The sequence below is a fragment of the Myxocyprinus asiaticus genome, chromosome 20 (genome assembly GCF_019703515.2).
Source record: "Myxocyprinus asiaticus isolate MX2 ecotype Aquarium Trade chromosome 20, UBuf_Myxa_2, whole genome shotgun sequence".
Classification (NCBI taxonomy): domain Eukaryota; kingdom Metazoa; phylum Chordata; class Actinopteri; order Cypriniformes; family Catostomidae; genus Myxocyprinus; species Myxocyprinus asiaticus.
This window is the reverse complement of record NC_059363.1, coordinates 25,055,398-25,072,884: the sequence shown is the minus strand read 5'-3', so window position 1 is coordinate 25,072,884 and position 17,487 is coordinate 25,055,398. Positions and strand designations below refer to the sequence as shown.

Genomic DNA, 17,487 nt, shown 5'->3' with positions numbered 1-17,487 from the left:
ACAAGATGCAGGATCGTTGACTGAAAACAGTTTTTTCAGCTTTTCAGAGTAGCTTCTTTTATCAGTGTTTATCTGTGTTATTTTGTCATGACAATGTAATTGTAATATTTGATATAACTTTGCACAGATAAGGTTAGAAAGCGATTTTATTATACTAAAATCATGTTAGCATGTATAATGTTTACGTTTTGTGTAAATTCTTTTGAAACAGTGTCTGTTTTAGTGTTTATGTATAGGCCCCATTCACTTTCATTGTAAGTGCCTCACTGTAACCACGATTTTTACATTTTTGTAAATAAACAAGGGACGAGTTGAAATTATTTTTTGAAGTAATCAACATTATGCCACAAGTGATGTCAATAGAAATTTTCTCACACTCTGGGTTTTGGAACGTTTGCAGGGTAAATTTTGACAGCTGTGAATGGGAGATCACAGCAATACTGTTTTCACTTACCCATTTGCTCCAAGACCAAAAGAAAAAAATACGTTTGAATAACTTTCCAGAAGAGGAAAAAATAAAGAGCAGTGGATTAAGACAGTAAAATGGGAGAAGATACCAAATTTACTGTCACTCTCTCAGCAGCTGTAATAGAAACCCCCTCGCAGCTGTGGTTACTTTTTTTTTTAACTAATTCCAGGGTAATATAACAATAAGCATAGTGTTATAAATTTACACTCAATATTTAAAATATATATAATATAAAAAAGCGAGATTTCCGCTGCGGAAACACGTCATCACAGTACGCGAAAAGGTCTATTGGACTTTTGCATTGGACCCGGAGCACTTTCAAAGGTTTAGAGGGCGGAAGTGACGTACTTTGTCGTCATCAGCGGCATGGATGGGAAAGCCTGGCTACCGTTACCCTCGCGAGCGTCTCTGGATTATAATTTTTTTTTTTGTATTTATTTTTTCAAATTTGAAACGTTTTGGACTGGGTTCTGAATATCGCATGTTTTACTCACATCGTAAATAAAAATAGTTTGCAAGTCAGCGGCCTTTTCTCGTTTTCTTGTCAGGGTTCTTACGTCAGCTAGCAAGTTTTGCTCCTGTAAGCAAAATGGCGGACAATGAAGACGATAATAATTCAGCGAGCAAATCTGCAGCAGCGAAAATGGAAAACGTCGAAGAGAGCGGCTCTGTGCTGCAGGCTGAGGCGACACAGACCACAGCGGAGGGTGAAAATAATCAAGAAGAAGCGAGTACTGAACCGTGCACCGTGAGCTCCACCGGAGAAGGGGGCGTTGATCAAGGCCTCGCTGAGTTACTGCAGAGCGGCTCGGGAGTGGATGTCAAAGTTGTGGACGCGACTCAAGAGGTGATCGGACAGATCGTAAGCGGTGAGATTATAACCGATCAGAATATAATAACGTCTTACGTTCAGACCACTGCACATGATGGCATGACGGCTGAATGCGCCACTGTAAGCAGCGAGGTCTTAGACGCTTTTGCACCAACGACCACCATAATTTACGTACAGCCTGACGGCAGCTTTGTGGAGAGCTCTGGGTTATCAGCGGAGGAGCAGAAACAACTGATCGAGCAGTTAGCGAAGCACCAATTAGTCCATGTGACGGGGAGTGAGGTGGCTGCGAAACCATCCACCGCCCCTCCCGTGGAGGTGCAGCAAGTTATAGTGAGTGAAGCACAGGTGATGGCCCAGGCTGAGCCGGCTCCTACTCATACAACGACCCCGAAGATATTACAGAAAGCTGTCACGGCGCAACCGACGTCGTACATTACGCTGGAAGCTAATAATTTGCAACTGGCGACAGCGATCCAGACGCAGCCCGTGAGTATCGTGCAAAACGCGTCGCAGCAGCTGCAGAGCGTCGCCAAACAGATCACGCTGCAGCAGGCGCAGAGTGGCGCGCACACGACCAGCCAGAAGGTAAAATGATCGGGTCAACCAGAACTCAGATTTGCAACACTTTATTATAGGTATTGCTATAATTGTAGTAACTATAGTGTTTAGGCAGAAACTCTCGTTCTTTGTAAGATAAACTGATTGATTTTTAATACGTACGTAATTGTTTAGTTATACTTTAGTACCGTTCTTTACAGCACTAAGGGTCTCTTGGGGTCTTTAAAAGTATAGTTCACCCCAAAAAATAAAAATGTTCTCATCATTCGCTCATTCTCATGCCATCATAGATGTGTATTTATTTCTTATGCAGAACACATAGATTTTTAGAATATCTCAGCTCTGAAGGTCCACACAATGCAAGTGGATGGTGACCAAAACTTTGAAGCTCCATAAAGCACATAAAGGCAGCATGAACGTAATCTATATGACTTCAGTAGTTAAATCCATGTCTTCTGAAGTGATCCAATCAATTTTAGGTGAGAACAGACCATAATGTGTACCTCTTTTTTCACTGTATATTTTGCCATTGCAGTCTCTAGGCATGATTTCAAGTTCAATTACACTTCCTAATGCTTGACGCCCACTAGACATTAGGAAGTGTAATTGAGCTTGTAAAAACTGCTGATGTCAAGATACTGAAATGAGAGTTATATTTTGGTCTGTTCTCACCCAAAACTGATAGCTTCAGAAGACATGGATTAAACCACTGGAGTTGTATGGATTACTATTATGCTGCCTTTGTGTATTTTTGGAGCTTCAGCAGCAAGTTCTGGTCATCATTCACTTGCATTGAATGGACCTACAGAGCTGAGATATTCTTTAAAAAATCTTCGTTTGTGTTCAGCAGAAAAAAGGAAGTCATACACATCTGGGATTTTTGGGTAAACTTTTCCAATAATTTAGTTCTATTTTTCTGTGATTGGAGCATCAAAACAACCATATATGTGTATTTGGTATATAGTATTATGGCAAGCCCCACCATTTGCATTTAGTATTATATGTGCAGTCAATCAAATAGCCTATCCTGAATTTATGCATGAGCTGAATATAGGCCACATATTGTGTGGTAAATAAATGATTTAGCCATTTAGCATGTCCAATGGTAATGTTGTTTTTCACTCTTTGAATTAATCAGGCAGCTGAGCCCATCCAAATGAAAGTGCAGACACCACCGAAGCAAGACAATAAACTACGCCAGGCAACCCCAATAGCGATCTTACAGCCGCAGAATCTGTCAGCCGGTCAGCCACTTGTAAAAGTTTCAACCGTAGGAACATTGAGCAGCCCACAGATCATCCACATCACCCCAGTACCTGGACAGCAGCAGTATTTCCTGCAAAACCCAGGTGATCCTCCTATTCAGCTTCTCCTTCAGAAACCGGCTCCTGTGGTTAGCACCGTTTCTGTCCCCACTGGGCACAAGGTACATGTCCCTGCACCTCCCACTATCAAGAGTCATTTAGCCAAGCCTTCAGTTGCTCCTGCCCCTATTACAAAGGTCCTTACACCGTCTATAAAAGTTTTATCCTCTTCGGCCAAGGTAGTAACACCTACCAAATTTGTAACTGTGGCCACAAAGACTTCAGCTCCAGTGCTTGAAAAGGAAACACCTCGAGAAAAGAATCGTCAGAAGAAGCCTCAAAAAATCAAAACCCGCTCTGGTCGGGTGTCCAGACCACCTAAACACAAGGTGAAGGACTACAAGTTTATTAAGAATGAGGATTTGGCAGAAAGCCATCAGTCAGATTCTGATGACTACTCGGAGATAAGTGTGGAGGATGAAGATGGAGAGGAAGGCAGGAAAAAGACCTCAGATGTGACTCTCAACTTCCGTGACAAAGCCTTTAAATGTGAAACGTGTGAGAAGGCCTACATTGGCGTTGCTGGTTTGAATAGACACTATAAGATAAATCCCACACATGACAAGAACCAGACCTACTCTCAAGCAGAAGATTACTCTAAAACTAGAGAGGAACGATCTGAAGTGACCGATACTGGTCATGCAAAATCACTCAGTACTCAAAAAGTAAGATGATTTGCTTTACATTGCATTTTCTGAACCACAATTTTTGTCTCTTCTTAAAGGAATAGTTCACCCAAAAATGAAAATTCTCTCATTGTTCACTCACCCTGATGTTATCGCAGATGTGTATGTCTTTCTTCAGCAGAACACAAATTAAGATTTTTAGAAGAAGACAGAACTCTGTCAGGTACTTATAATGCAAGTACACGGGTGCCAGCACTTTGTCTGTCCAAACGTCATATGTAGGCAGCATAAAAGTAATCCATGCAGCTCCAGTCGATCAGTGAATGTCTTCTGATGCAAATCGATATGTTTATGTAAGAAACTAGTCAATAATGAAAACGTTTTTAACTTTAAATCGGTGCTTCTGTCCATGGCTCTGATGCTGTTTGAAATGGCCGAACTCATGCGTGATGTTCGTTCTTCTGTTTTAAATAAGCTCTGCTTCCAAATTCTCACGTGAACTTGCTGACGCACTTACGTCACGCGACAGCTACGTGATGCGTGAACTTCTGGCAGGAAGTGCTTTTTAAAAGTTAATAACATTTTAATTATCAATGTATTTTTTACACAAACATATCGATTTGCTTAAGAAGACATTCATTGATCGACTGGAGTCGCATGGATTACTTTTATGCTGCCTAAATGTGACTTTTGGACAGACAAAGTGCTGGCACCCGTGTACTTGCATTTTAAGGACCTGACATAGTTCTATCTTCTTCTAAAAATCTTTATTTGTGTTCTGCTGAAAAAAGACAGTCATACACATATGTGATGGCATCAGGGTAAGTGAATAATGAGAGAATTTTCATTTTTGGGTGAACTATTCCTTTAATGTTTCCATGCATGGTTAGTCAATAATGAGTCTGTATAATATTGGGTTTCTAATGGAAAGTGTACCTGTTATCCAAAGTAATATACTGTATGAAAAATAATATGCAAGTATATTTAAAAAAATATATAATGTAGTACTTATACAGAAAAGGTTACTCTCGGACTTCACACAGGTACAAGAGACTGCAAAGGTAGAAGTCAGGAGACCTGGGCGGCCCAGGGGACCAGGACGACCTGGTCGTCCAAGGAGGGTTGGACGGCCACCTAAGAGAGGACGACCAGGACGGCCACCTAAGTACCCCAGAGGAATGACCTTGGAGCAGCAAGCACAAAGACAGAGAAATCAACTGAAAGAAGTAAGGACTAGATGGATATACATATCTGTGCTAAGAGTTAACACTTTTCAAACATATTTATATAAGCTTTAGAAGCACTGTTTTGTTATGTAATTAATATAGCGATTAAAGTTATTTCATATTATGTTTTAGCATTCTTAAAGCTTGCTATCTTTAGAAAGTTTTTGTGATGTCCATGAATATTATTGTGAGACCTTAAATAATCTTATGGTTTATAAACTAAACTCATCATAAAAGTGCAGTCTTATAAAATTATTATTTACGAGTTCTGAATATAATTTTTCAAATTTATTTGCATGACGTTTATTCATTCAGCAGGCACGTTTTGTCCAAAATTACTTATAAATGAGTAAAAACAGGCAATTTATCATAAAGATGTTGGTATTTGACAACAACAACATTTGTAGTCAGCCCTCTACATTGCGAGTAAATCACTCGCATATGCGAGTAAATTTTGCGCTGTGCAAATAAAATATGTCTGTTATTAGCCACTGGTGAGTAAATATTAACATTGCACTCGCCAGTGGAGCTGTGTAGTGTCGAAGCACCGAAACCCTTTTACTAAATAAAAAGCAGTCGATTAAGCTGAATTCAGCCTCATCTTTCCTTGCATGCTGTGTCTCATGAGCACGCAGGAAAATGCATTTGTGACTCATTCAGTTGAACTCTGAGTGTCTCATGGAACCTCACCGCGGATGTCAAGTAAGCTCTCTTGAGAGCGCGTGAAGATGAACTGCTTCTCAAGCGCTCTGATGTGCGTGCCGTCTACAGAGGCTCGTGCCAAACTCCCGTGAAAATATAAACAAGGTATAAACTTCTTAATTTAATAGTGAACGCAAAGTGCTCCAGTTTCACTTTAATTTAACTACCGTGTAATGGCAAATGTTCATGGTCATTATGGGTTCATTCACACAGTGTTAATGACACAGTGACACAGAGGAGGAGACGCCTACCTACTCTATTTCTGTGGAGATGATAAAATGCAAGTAATAGAATCTGAAAGTCATCCTTTATGAGAAATAAGGGCTTGTGAGTTAATTGGAGAACTTTAAAATAATGTGTGAAAGTGAAAACTTTAAGGCAGAAAATGTTTACTATAATATAATAGCTATACAGGTTGGCTTGGTTAAAAAACAAACAAAAGAAGAAAAAAAAAAACCTTTGTGAAAAAGTAAAATGGACCAAGACTAAATCTGACAAATAAGAGAGATATATTTGAGTTATTTTGATAATTAAAATATTATTTTAAAATATATACTTTTATATTTGATCATAAGTTTTTGAAGCCTGAAAAGGAAATCATATACTCTTATTTTAATATATGACCAAAGCTACAGTGCTGTGAAAATGTATTTGCCCCCTTCCTGATTTCTTCTATTTTTGTGTATTTTTCATTTTAAATTGTTCTAGATCTTCAAACAAGATGTAACATAAAACAAAGGCAACCTGAGTAAACACAAAATACAGTTTTCAAATATATATTTTTTTTATTGAAGCAAAAAAGTTATCCAAAAGTTATTCACAGTTGAAGTTTACATACACTTACGTTGAAATCATTAAAATTCATTTTTTAACCACTCCACAAATTTCATATTAGCAAACTACAGTTTTGGTAAGTCGTTTAGGGCTACTGCTTTGTGGATGGCATGAGTAGTTTTTCCAACAATTGTTTACAGACAGATTGTTTCACTTTTAATTGACTATATCACAATTCCAGTGGGTCAGAAGTTTACATACACTAAGTTAAATGTGCCTTTAAGAACTTGGAAAATTCCAGAAAATGATATCAAGCCTTTAGACAATTATCTTATGATAGGAGCTGTACTGAACTGGAGGTGTACCTGTGGATGTATTGTAAGGCCTACCTTAAAACTCAGTGCCTCTTTGCTTGACATCATAGTAAAATCTAAAGAAATCAGCCAAGACCTCAGAAAAAAATTGTGGACCTCCATAAGCCAGGTTCATCCTTGGGAGCAATTTCCAAACACCTAAAGGTACCACGCTCATCTGTACAAACAATAGTATGCAAGTATAAACACCATGAGACCATGCAGCCATCATACTGCTCAGGAAGGAGACGCATTCTGTCTCCTAGAGATGAATGTAATTTGGTGCGAAAAGTGCAAATAAATCCCAGAACAACAGCAAAGGACCTTGTGAAGATGCTGGAGGAAACAGGTAGACAAGAATCTATATCCACAGAAATACGAGTCCTATATCGACATAACCTGAAAGGTTGCTCGGCAAGGAAGAAGCCACTGCTCCAAAACTGCCATAAAAAAGCCAGACTACAGTGCACATGGGGACAAAGATCTCACTTTTTGAGAAATTTCCTCTGGTCTGATGAAACAAAAATTGAACTGTTTGGCCATAATGACCATCGTTATGTTTGGAGGTAAAAGGGTGAAGCTTGCAAGCTGAAGAACACCATCCCAACCGTGAAGCATGGGGGTGGAAGCATCATGTTGTGGAGGTGCTTTGCTGCAGTAGGGACTGGTGCACTTCACAAAATAGATGGCATCATGAGGAAGGAACATTATGTGGATATATTGAAACAACATCTCAAGACTTCAGCCAGGAAGTTAAAGCTTGGTCGCAAATGGGTCTTACCAAGTATACCTCCAGAATTGTGGCAAAATGGCTTAAGGACAACAAAGTCAAGGTATTTGAGTGGCCATCACAAAGCCCTGAACTCAATCCAATAGAAAATTTGTGGGCAGAACTGAAAAATCATGTGCAAGCAAGGAGGCCTACAAACCTGACTCAGTTACACCAGTTCTGTCTGGAGGAATGGGCCAAAATTCCAGCAACTTATTGTGAGAAGCTTGTGGAAGGCTACCCAAAATGTTTGACCCAAGTTAAACAATTTAAAGACAATGATACCAAATACTAACAAAGTGTATGTAAACTTCTGACCCACTGGGAATGTGATGAAAGAAATAAAAGCTGAAATAAATCATTCTCTCTACTAATATTCTGACATTTCACATTTTTAAAAGTAGCAATCCTAACTGACCTAAGACAGGGAATGTTTTCTATGATTAAATGTCAGGAATTGTGAAACACCATAATCAAATACATTTAAACTCAGTTTATGTAAACTTCTGACTTCAACTGTATATCACCCATGTGAAAAACTAACTGCCCTGTTAAACTTAATAGCTGGTTGTGCTACCTTTAGTAGCAACAACTGCAACCAAATGCTTCCGATAACTGGAGATCAGTCTTTCACAACACTGTGGTGGAATTTTGGCCCACTCTTCTTTACAGAACTGCTTTAGTTTAGCCACATTGGAGGGTTTTTGAGCATGAACTGACCGTTTAAGGTCCTGCCACTGCATCTCGATTGGGTTCAAGTCAGGACTTTGACTAGGCCACTCCAAAACTTCAATTTTGCTTCTTTTGAGCCATTCAGAGGTGGACTTGCTCTTATGCTTTGGATCATTGTCTTGCTGCATAATCCAGTTGCGCTTGAGCTTCAGCTCACGGACTGATGACCGGACGTTCTCCTTTAGGATTTTCTGGTAGAGAGCAGAATTCATGTTTCCCTCAATTATTGCAAGTTGCCCTGGCCCCGAAGCAGCAAAGCATCCCCACACCATAACACTACTACCACCATGCTTCACCGTAGGTATAATGTTTTTTTTTTTTGTGTAAATCTGTGTTTGATTTACACCAGATGTAACAGGACCCCTGTCTTCCAAACAGTTCCACTTTTTTCTTATCAGTCCACAGAACATTCTCTTAAAAGGTTTGAGGATCATCAAGGTATGTTTGACTTAACATTTGAAAATATGGACCGATTAAAACTTTTTTAACATTAGTTGAAAATGAAATACTCTTTTTAACAGCAAAGAATGTTCTTTGCAATAATATAACACTGTGCTGTATGGTTTATGTATACAATGCGCCCTCTTGTTGACTAAGGAAAAAACATACAGGTGCATCTCAATAAATTAAAATGTCGTGGAAAAGTTCATTTATTTCATTAATTCAACTCAAATTGTGAAACTCGTATATTAAATAAATTCAATGCACACAGACTGAAGTAGTTTAAGTCTTTGATTCTTTTAATTGTGATGATTTTGGCTCACATTTAACAAAAACCCACCAATTCACTATCTCAAAAAATTAGAATACATCATAAGACCAATAAAAAAAATATTTTTAGTGAATTGTTGGCCTTCTGGAAAGTATGTTCATTTACTGTATATGTACTCAGTACTTGGTAGGGGCTCCTTTTGCTTTAATTACTGCCTCAATTCGGCGTGGCATGGAGGTGATCTGTTTGTGCCACTGCTGAGGTGGTATGGAAGCCCAGGTTTCTTTGACAGTGGCCTTCAGCTCATCTGCATTTTTTGGTCTCTTGTTTCTCATTTTCCTCTTGACAATACCCCATAGATTCTCTATGGGGTTCAGGTCTGGTGAGTTTGCTGGCCAGTCAAGCACACCAACACCATGGTCATTTAACCAACTTTTGGTGCTTTTGGCAGTGTGGGCAGGTGCCAAATCCTGCTGGAAAATGAAATCAGCATCTTTAAAAAGCTGGTCAGCAGAAGGAAGCATGAAGTGCTCCAAAATTTCTTGGTAAACGGGTGCAGTGACTTTGGTTTTCAAAAAACACAATGGACCAACACCAGCAGATGACATTGCACCCCAAATCATCACAGACTGTGGAAACTTAACACTGGACTTCAAGCAACTTGGGCTATGAGCTTCTCCACCCTTCCTCCAGACTCTAGGACCTTGGTTTCCAAATGAAATACAAAACTTGCTCTCATCTGAAAAGAGGACTTTGGACCACTGGGCAACAGTCCAGTTCTTCTTCTCCTTAGCCCAGGTAAGACGCCTCTGACATTGTCTGTGGTTCAGGAGTGGCTTAACAAGAGGAATACGACAACTGTAGCCAAATTCATTGACATGTCTGTGTGTGGTGGCTCTTGATGCCTTGACCCCAGCCTCAGTCCATTCCTTGTGAAGTTCACCCAAATTTTTGAATCGATTTTGCTTGACAATCATAAGGCTGCGGTTCTCTCGGTTGGTTGTGCATCTTTTTCCTTCCACTCAACTTTCTGTTAACATGCTTGGATACAGCACTCTGTGAACAGCCAGCTTCTTTGGCAATGAATGTTTGTGGCTTACCCTCCTTGTGAAGGGTGTCAATGATTGTCTTCTGGACAACTGTCAGATCAGCAGTCTTCCCCATGATTGTGTAGCCTAGTGAACCAAACTGAGAGACCATTTTGAAGGCTCAGGAAACCTTTGCAGGTGTTTTGAGTTGATTAGCTGATTGGCATGTCACCATATTCTAATTTTTTGAGATAGTGAATTGGTGGGTTTTTGTTAAATGTGAGCCAAAATCATCACAATTAAAAGAACCAAAGACTTAAACTACTTCAGTCTGTGTGCATTGAATTTATTTAATACACGAGTTTCACAATTTGAGTTGAATTAATGAAATAAATGAACTTTTCCACGACATTCTAATTTATTGAGATGCACCTGTAAATGTAAAAATCAGCTGACTTTAAAATTCGAATTTAATTCAAATTTTGAAAATATTTGAGGTAAAAATTTAATTTTTGTTTCTCTGCCCAATTGACAGCCCTACTTCCCAGACTGATGTATTTCAATCACCTTTTTCCTCATTAATTCTGGAATTTTTTTCGATCTTGCCATAGTGTGCTGCTGGGTGAGACCATTTAATTCATGATGCTGAAAAAGTTCTATTTAGGTGTTGATTTGATTGAACAGGGCTGGCAGTAATCAGGCCTGGGTGTGTCTATTCCAGCTGAACCCCAATTGTGAATGTAGTTTCATAAATTTGGTGATTTAGTACCTGGGGGGTGCAAATCATTTTTCACACAGGCCCAGTCTGTATTGGATAACTTTTTTGCTTCAATAAATAACATTGTCATTTAAAAACTGTATTTTGTGTTTACTCAGATTGTCCTTTATGTTAGATTTTGTTTGAATTATTGAAACAATTTAGTATGAGAGAGGCACAAAAACCAAAGAAATCAGAATGGGGGCAAATAGCACTGTAAATCTGTATAAATGACTTTTGTGTGCATGAAGCACACAGTGAGTTTTTATGATATTGATAGACATATTTGTGAAAGAACTAAAACAGACAATTAATCATCACAGCCCTAAAACAGGCTATTAATCCTCATAATCGCAGTTATTTGTTTGAGAGTTAATCGTCAGCCAAATTTCATAATCGTGACAGCCCTAATTTTCATTATTAGCATCATTAACCTTGTGAATTTTCTGTTAAAAATGTGTATGAAATTTCAAACAGTGACAACAGCTTGTATCATTATTAAAAATGCAGTTTCATGGCATCATATACATTAATAGAATGTGAAATTTGTACATTTAAAAAAAAGCTAAAATGTGATTTAAAATAAGGTGAAATAAAAAATAAAATGTACAATATACTATATTGCATGAAGTCATATGTATGAAGAGTCCCCCTTTCTCAGTTTGCTTAATATCTTTTTTCAGTTGCGTTACGCTTGCATCTCGCCAAAAGTCTGGCGAGTAAAAATAAAAATGTATTTGCCAGTGGCGATTCTTTCTCCAACTTGAGCGTAGAGGGTTGGTAGTGCCACAATCTAGATAAGAAATGAAATTGCAGAACAGTAGATAAACTCTTTCCTTTTGTGTCTTTCTTAAAAGTGCTGTTTTCTCTCTCTCTCTCTCTCTCTCTCTCTAGTTTATTAAACAGTTTGATGATGAAGACCTTATGGAGATTGTTCTTCCACGTCTGGCCAGAGTCATGACTGTTTGGGAATTTGTGATGATGAAGGTATGCTTTGAACATGAGTATGGTATAGATAGTAGAACCTTATTCCTAAAAGCACATTTACAGACCTTTAGAGATTTTTGAAGCTAATTCAGTCATGTAGTACCTTTTGCAATGTGGAACAAAAATGAACCATATACAATTCCTTATTCCGACCTAAAAATTAAAGGAATAGTTCACCCAAAAGTGAAGATTCCGTCATAATTTACTCACCCTGATGTTGTTCCAAACCCGTGTTAGAGCAGTTCCATGGAAATGTCAACCATGGCAATGGAACAAAACCCCTTTTAAATTGTTCATTTAGGTCTATATTTTAGTGTATTATAGTGCAATAATGGATTTTTTCTTTAGTAAATTGCAGTATCCACCTCACATAAGGAGTGGGGACAAAATCGATTCTGTTACAAATCGTGATTCTTGAGACAGACAATTTTAAAATCCTCTCCCTGATGAAAATGTTATTTTTTTTATTTAATTAAAAAAATTACATGCTAATACAATGATTGACGGGTAAATATAGGTAGCTATATTTGTGCAGAGTTCCACACAAACAGGGTTTCTCTCTGAGAAGTTTCGTCTCTATTTCTTTACATTTAGTCCTTTAATGCACCGCTGCTACAGCCATCAAAGCGCCACTTGTTCCCTGTCAGATGGCAATCCTCTGCAGTGATCAATGTTCCTGTTATTATGCATAATCCATGGGTTTATTTTTTGAGGTGTTGTGGAGAGTGTTTGTCGAGTTATTCGCAGATTCTGTCTGACACCGCTTTAATAAATAGTTTAGCTGTAAAAAGGCTTAACAAACTGTTGGATGGCGTGTACTATATGTCGCGCCCCCACAATATTTATAATCTTAACAGCTGTGCACTTCTGAATGCGGAGTTGTTCGCCATGTGACTTCAAGTGCTCCGGTTACTTGAGGCGCATCATCTGTGTCCGGAATGCGCTGAAGCGGTTATGTGGCACTCTGTATTTGAGCTTTTCGTGTTTTTTTATTTAAGTTGTGTGGAGTAAGAGGTTATAGTTATTTAGCCTTTTTATTTGTTGAATATCCATTATTTTCCCTGTTAATGTGCTGTGCTTATTGTCCATATGTCCCTATGCAACATCTAATTAACATGGTAACATGGACTAATCGACTAATCGCTCAGTCAGTGCACCAACTGGTTGATTGGTAGTTTTAAATTGGAAGTTTTACACATCCTTACCATTTACCTGCAAATTCTGTATTTCGGAGTGAAGCAGTTGTCATTTCAGTGTTCAGACACAAGTGTTCTTCAATAGACATTTCTTTCTAAGAAAAAGGATTTAACACAACTAAATATATCAAAATATCAAATCACAATTACAGAATCGCAATACTTAAAAAATTGCAATACATATTGGATCGGCAAGTAAACGTCGTTGTAATATCAAATCGGGAGGTCTTTGGCAATTCCCAGCCTTTTTCAACTAGCCATATTTTATGGTTGGAAAAAGAGGTGGCAAAGGACTAATTATTTTCACTTTGTTAAGTATAAACATTTTCCAGAAAGACAATGAAATCTTTGAAAATTGTATACACTGTCATAACACAGCTTCTTTTTTAAATGATAAGAGACACATTTATAATGTTGCTACATTTCATTGCTGTGCACGTCCGTAAGGTTTGGAGGTTAAGTTTACAGTATATCACTTACAATATTCATTCAAATAAATTGATATTGTCTGTACAAAGCTAACTTATGATAAAAAATTGGCTTCCCTTCTTTACTTCAAATACCCATAATAATGCCGTTACCAACACTTTAAATCAAATGTGGATATCAATGGGAGAATCACAAACCTCCACCGCTCGTTCTTTTGCCATGATGATTCAGATAGATCGCTGACTATTGCTTTGATCTGTGACATGTTTCAAGCTCCAACACAAAAAAGTCTGACATTTACAAAACAGACCGAAAGAGAGAACAAAGTGTAGGAAATTATTGCACTAAGTTGCTCGCTGTGTTCAGATTGTAAAGTGTTGCATTCAAAGAGATGAGAAAGGAAATTCATTTCAGAAGTAACTTCAGTTATAAGGACAGTCGAAAGAGGACTCGGATAGTGATAGTAAATCCCACAGGAAAAATAGGGCCAAACAGACTGCCGATTGTATTTGCCATTTAGGAATTGTAGTAATATTTCATGCAAGCTTACATTGTCCTTGCCCCTAAAGGTTGAGAAGGGGTATCCGTCAAAGCAACAGTTCCCAAGTGTGTATCGTGAATTTGAGCAACTACACAGCCAGGTGAAGAAGATGGCTCTGGAATATTTGCATTCTTCACCAGCCTCCCGGCCAGCTATAGAGGTCAACGATATGGGAGTAAGTAATTGTAAGAAAAGTAGTCATCATAGCCTTGTGAGTACCCCGTTATCAAGGTCAAGTTTGTTTTCATTGGTAACACGTTGCAGATTGTTGCTGGTACCTTTCAGGATAGTACAGTGCAGTCATATAGCAAACAATTAACTAGTACTAAATTTCAAACTACAAATAAAATAAGATCAAGTGATCAGACTCTTGTTCCATACAAATTTCCTGTTCTTCCAGATTTTACAATCTCTCGGTATAACAGATCCCAGTGCGCTGAAACTCCTGAATTCCTCTGAAGGACAACAGAGTCAAAGGACAAATCAGGCCACCAAGAGCTTCCGAAATATTGAGGTGAGCTATGTACAGTTCTGTGCATAAGACATTTCTGAAGTCTGTTTTAGTTGACATTGCTCAGATGAGCATAATTTTACTAGCCATACCTTTTAGGATGTAGAATTTAGCACCAGTTTTTTTTTTTTTTAATGGCAAGGACCCTAAAATAAATCATCTCGTTGCAAAGGGTCATCCTAAAATATGAAGGCAGCTGTGTATTTTCATGTGTAAGACCCATTTTATACTGTGAGTAAAAAAATAATAGTGATATTATAAAAAACATTCTGATTAATCTCATGCTTTTTGTGGTCTTTTTAAAGAGAGAAAGCAAAATATGTTTAAATGTTGGTTTAGGGAATTTGTGGATTAAACAAACATGTTATAAAATGTGTTATAAAGTGGTATTTCAGCACAGTAACATTCATCTCATTGACTAACCATCCACAATCTAGTTTAAGCAGGCACTATCAGCGCTAAAAATAGCACTGCGTTTTGTGTAATTAAGTCGTTGCTGTTCGTTTCTGTGCACATTGCTGTTTTTTTCTATATAAGCTAGGCCTATACATTGCGCTTCATTAACAAAACTGCACAGTTAACATCACAGACTTACCGCCCGAGGAATGCAGGCGGTAAACTGAATTTTATTTACAAGAGATGCTTGTGTATATTTTCTATCAATCTTGGTAGCAGTAATTCATCAAATAATGGAGAAGAGCATTATAACCTTGCATATATCCATTCAAGCTGGCTTTCGGCATGTTAAAGAGACGATTTAGGTGTTTAACTCATGGTGGTCTAATGCATCCTCCACTATATACTCTGAACTGACCTGCAATATCAGAATTTCGCTGTGTAAATTGCATTCATCACTGATTTTGTGGGATTGTTTTCACCATTGCCAAATTTGCATAATTGCTTTAGTGAATCGAGTGTTAAACCAGCGCAGACAGTTCATGCAAATAAGCAGCACTTTTACTGCCCACAATTCATTCTTAGGAGATCATGGAGGGAATTCACTATGTTATGGAAAATTTTGATGGAGATCATTGATCATTTTTATCCAGAGCAACCTGCAACCTTTTGCATACCTAGTCCTGATTCATAACATCAAGCCAGTGCCTCACCACTTAACTTTTAGCTCTTTTGCATTAGTGGTCAACAAAACACTGTTTACTGTGGACTGTAATCATTTTTTCTCTTCTGATGTACTCCACAGAATGCCAAAATGTTGCCTCCTGCAAAAAGGTTCAAAATAGAAAACTGCAATGAAGAAACAAATGGCTTTCAAGTTAATCAGAACGGCATCCAGAAAGATGAGACAGTTGCTGTACTCCGAAAGCCTCAGGTGGTGTTGACCAGACTGGAGAACCTGAATTCTGTAGATCTAACTGCTGATAACGGTACACAGAGCACTGAAAATGATGCTTCACTAAGGACAGAGGATGAGCCAATGGAAATGGAAGTGAGTACTTCTGAATCTGATGCTACAAATACGGCAGAAGACCCTGATCCTGAGATCTCCAAGGTTCTGAACAGCACCGCAGCTGTTGATGTTGTCGATCAGATGAAACAGTTGGAACAAGCTCTAAGCACAGATGTAGAATTGAAGACCTCCCAAGAACCCACCCAGCAAGAGGTTGAAGATAGTCAGGCTAGTGCTCTTGAAGATCCCATGGTCAGTGATGTGATCCAGCCTGTAGGTCAGGAAGAATCAACAGTAATTATCCAGACAGCAGAGGGGCTTGTTATGCAGAGTGCTGAAGAGTTAGCTGCCAAAGGCATTGTGATCGTCAATGGGCCTGATGGCACCATGATGCATATTGAAGCACCTGAAGGAGTCCCTTTAGAGACCGTTCATGCTCTGCTTGGTATTGAAACAGACAAAAAGACTTAATGGATTCACATCTTTAATGCCTGTTTTTGTTCATTATTCACACAAACATTCAAACATATGTTCTCTCCATGTAATGGTGGTGTTTTTCCATGAACTTTGTTTATTCCATTCTTTGTAAATTTGTATAAAAACAGTATTATATATGTTTGTTTGTTTTTTTTATACAAAAAAGTCAATGTTCATTTAGAATTTTAGACTGTTCATTTATGTTTGGCATATCTTAAATACGATTAGTTTTTTTGGAGTCCTACGTAGCAGTGTGTTACTGGTGTTAATTCCATAACACTGTAACATGTTTCAAAGAAAAAGTGGCTGTATAGTGAGAAGCACACTAAGTTGCTAAGAGTATCCAGTGTTTTTCATTTGGAGGTTAATTGTAGCATTAAATAGAATGTTCTTTCACCACATGCACAATCTGTAGCTCGGGAGGAAAAAAATACATCTGCCAAAATTAAGTTATGAAGTCCAGCAAAGTTCAGTAATGAAAACACATCCAAGTGTCTACAAATAGCAGTGGTAAGATTATTTGTGATTCTGTGTCCATTAAGTTGGTCATTCAGTGGAATCTGTAAATAACGTTTCCTTTATGTTAGAAACGCAAGCTGTAGTTACAATACAGTTTGAATTGGTACCCCATGTTATATTTTATTTATTCAACACTAATGATTAATCATTATCGCTATTCTGAAAAAGGTTATTCATCTAATTCCTCAGAGGTGTGGCCCAAAAAACTGGGATACATGGGAAATGTTGCATTTTTGATAAAAGGCCACTCCAGACACTGAGAAATGGCTCTAGATTTGTAAAGCAAAAGGAGAAAAATACTTATATTCTGAAGCCTCAGAGTTGTTCCATTGTTTGTTACTTAGTAGTTTGTCTAGTGCAAAAGTAATTTGGTAATTTTATTACTTTTTATAAAATCTCTGGTTTACTGTGGATTTTTTTGTTTTGTTTTGTTTTTTAAAGCATCTCTGCATTTTTAATACAAAGGGACATGTTCAAATATGACATTTTGGATTTAAGACTTTATCATGTGAAA

At 38.0% G+C, this 17,487-nt stretch overlaps 1 protein-coding gene across 1 annotated transcript; it reads left to right on the top strand.

The window, feature by feature from the left end:
- Positions 1–814: 814 nt before the first annotated feature.
- znf839 (zinc finger protein 839) lies at positions 815–17,384 on the top strand. Its single transcript, XM_051646092.1, has 7 exons — positions 815–1,889; positions 3,001–3,891; positions 4,896–5,078; positions 11,800–11,892; positions 14,087–14,233; positions 14,459–14,572; positions 15,771–17,384. Exons 1-7 carry the CDS (start codon positions 1,059–1,061, stop codon positions 16,446–16,448), a joined length of 2,937 nt encoding a protein of 978 aa, XP_051502052.1. The 5' UTR covers positions 815–1,058; the 3' UTR covers positions 16,449–17,384.
- Positions 17,385–17,487: the final 103 nt, after the last annotated feature.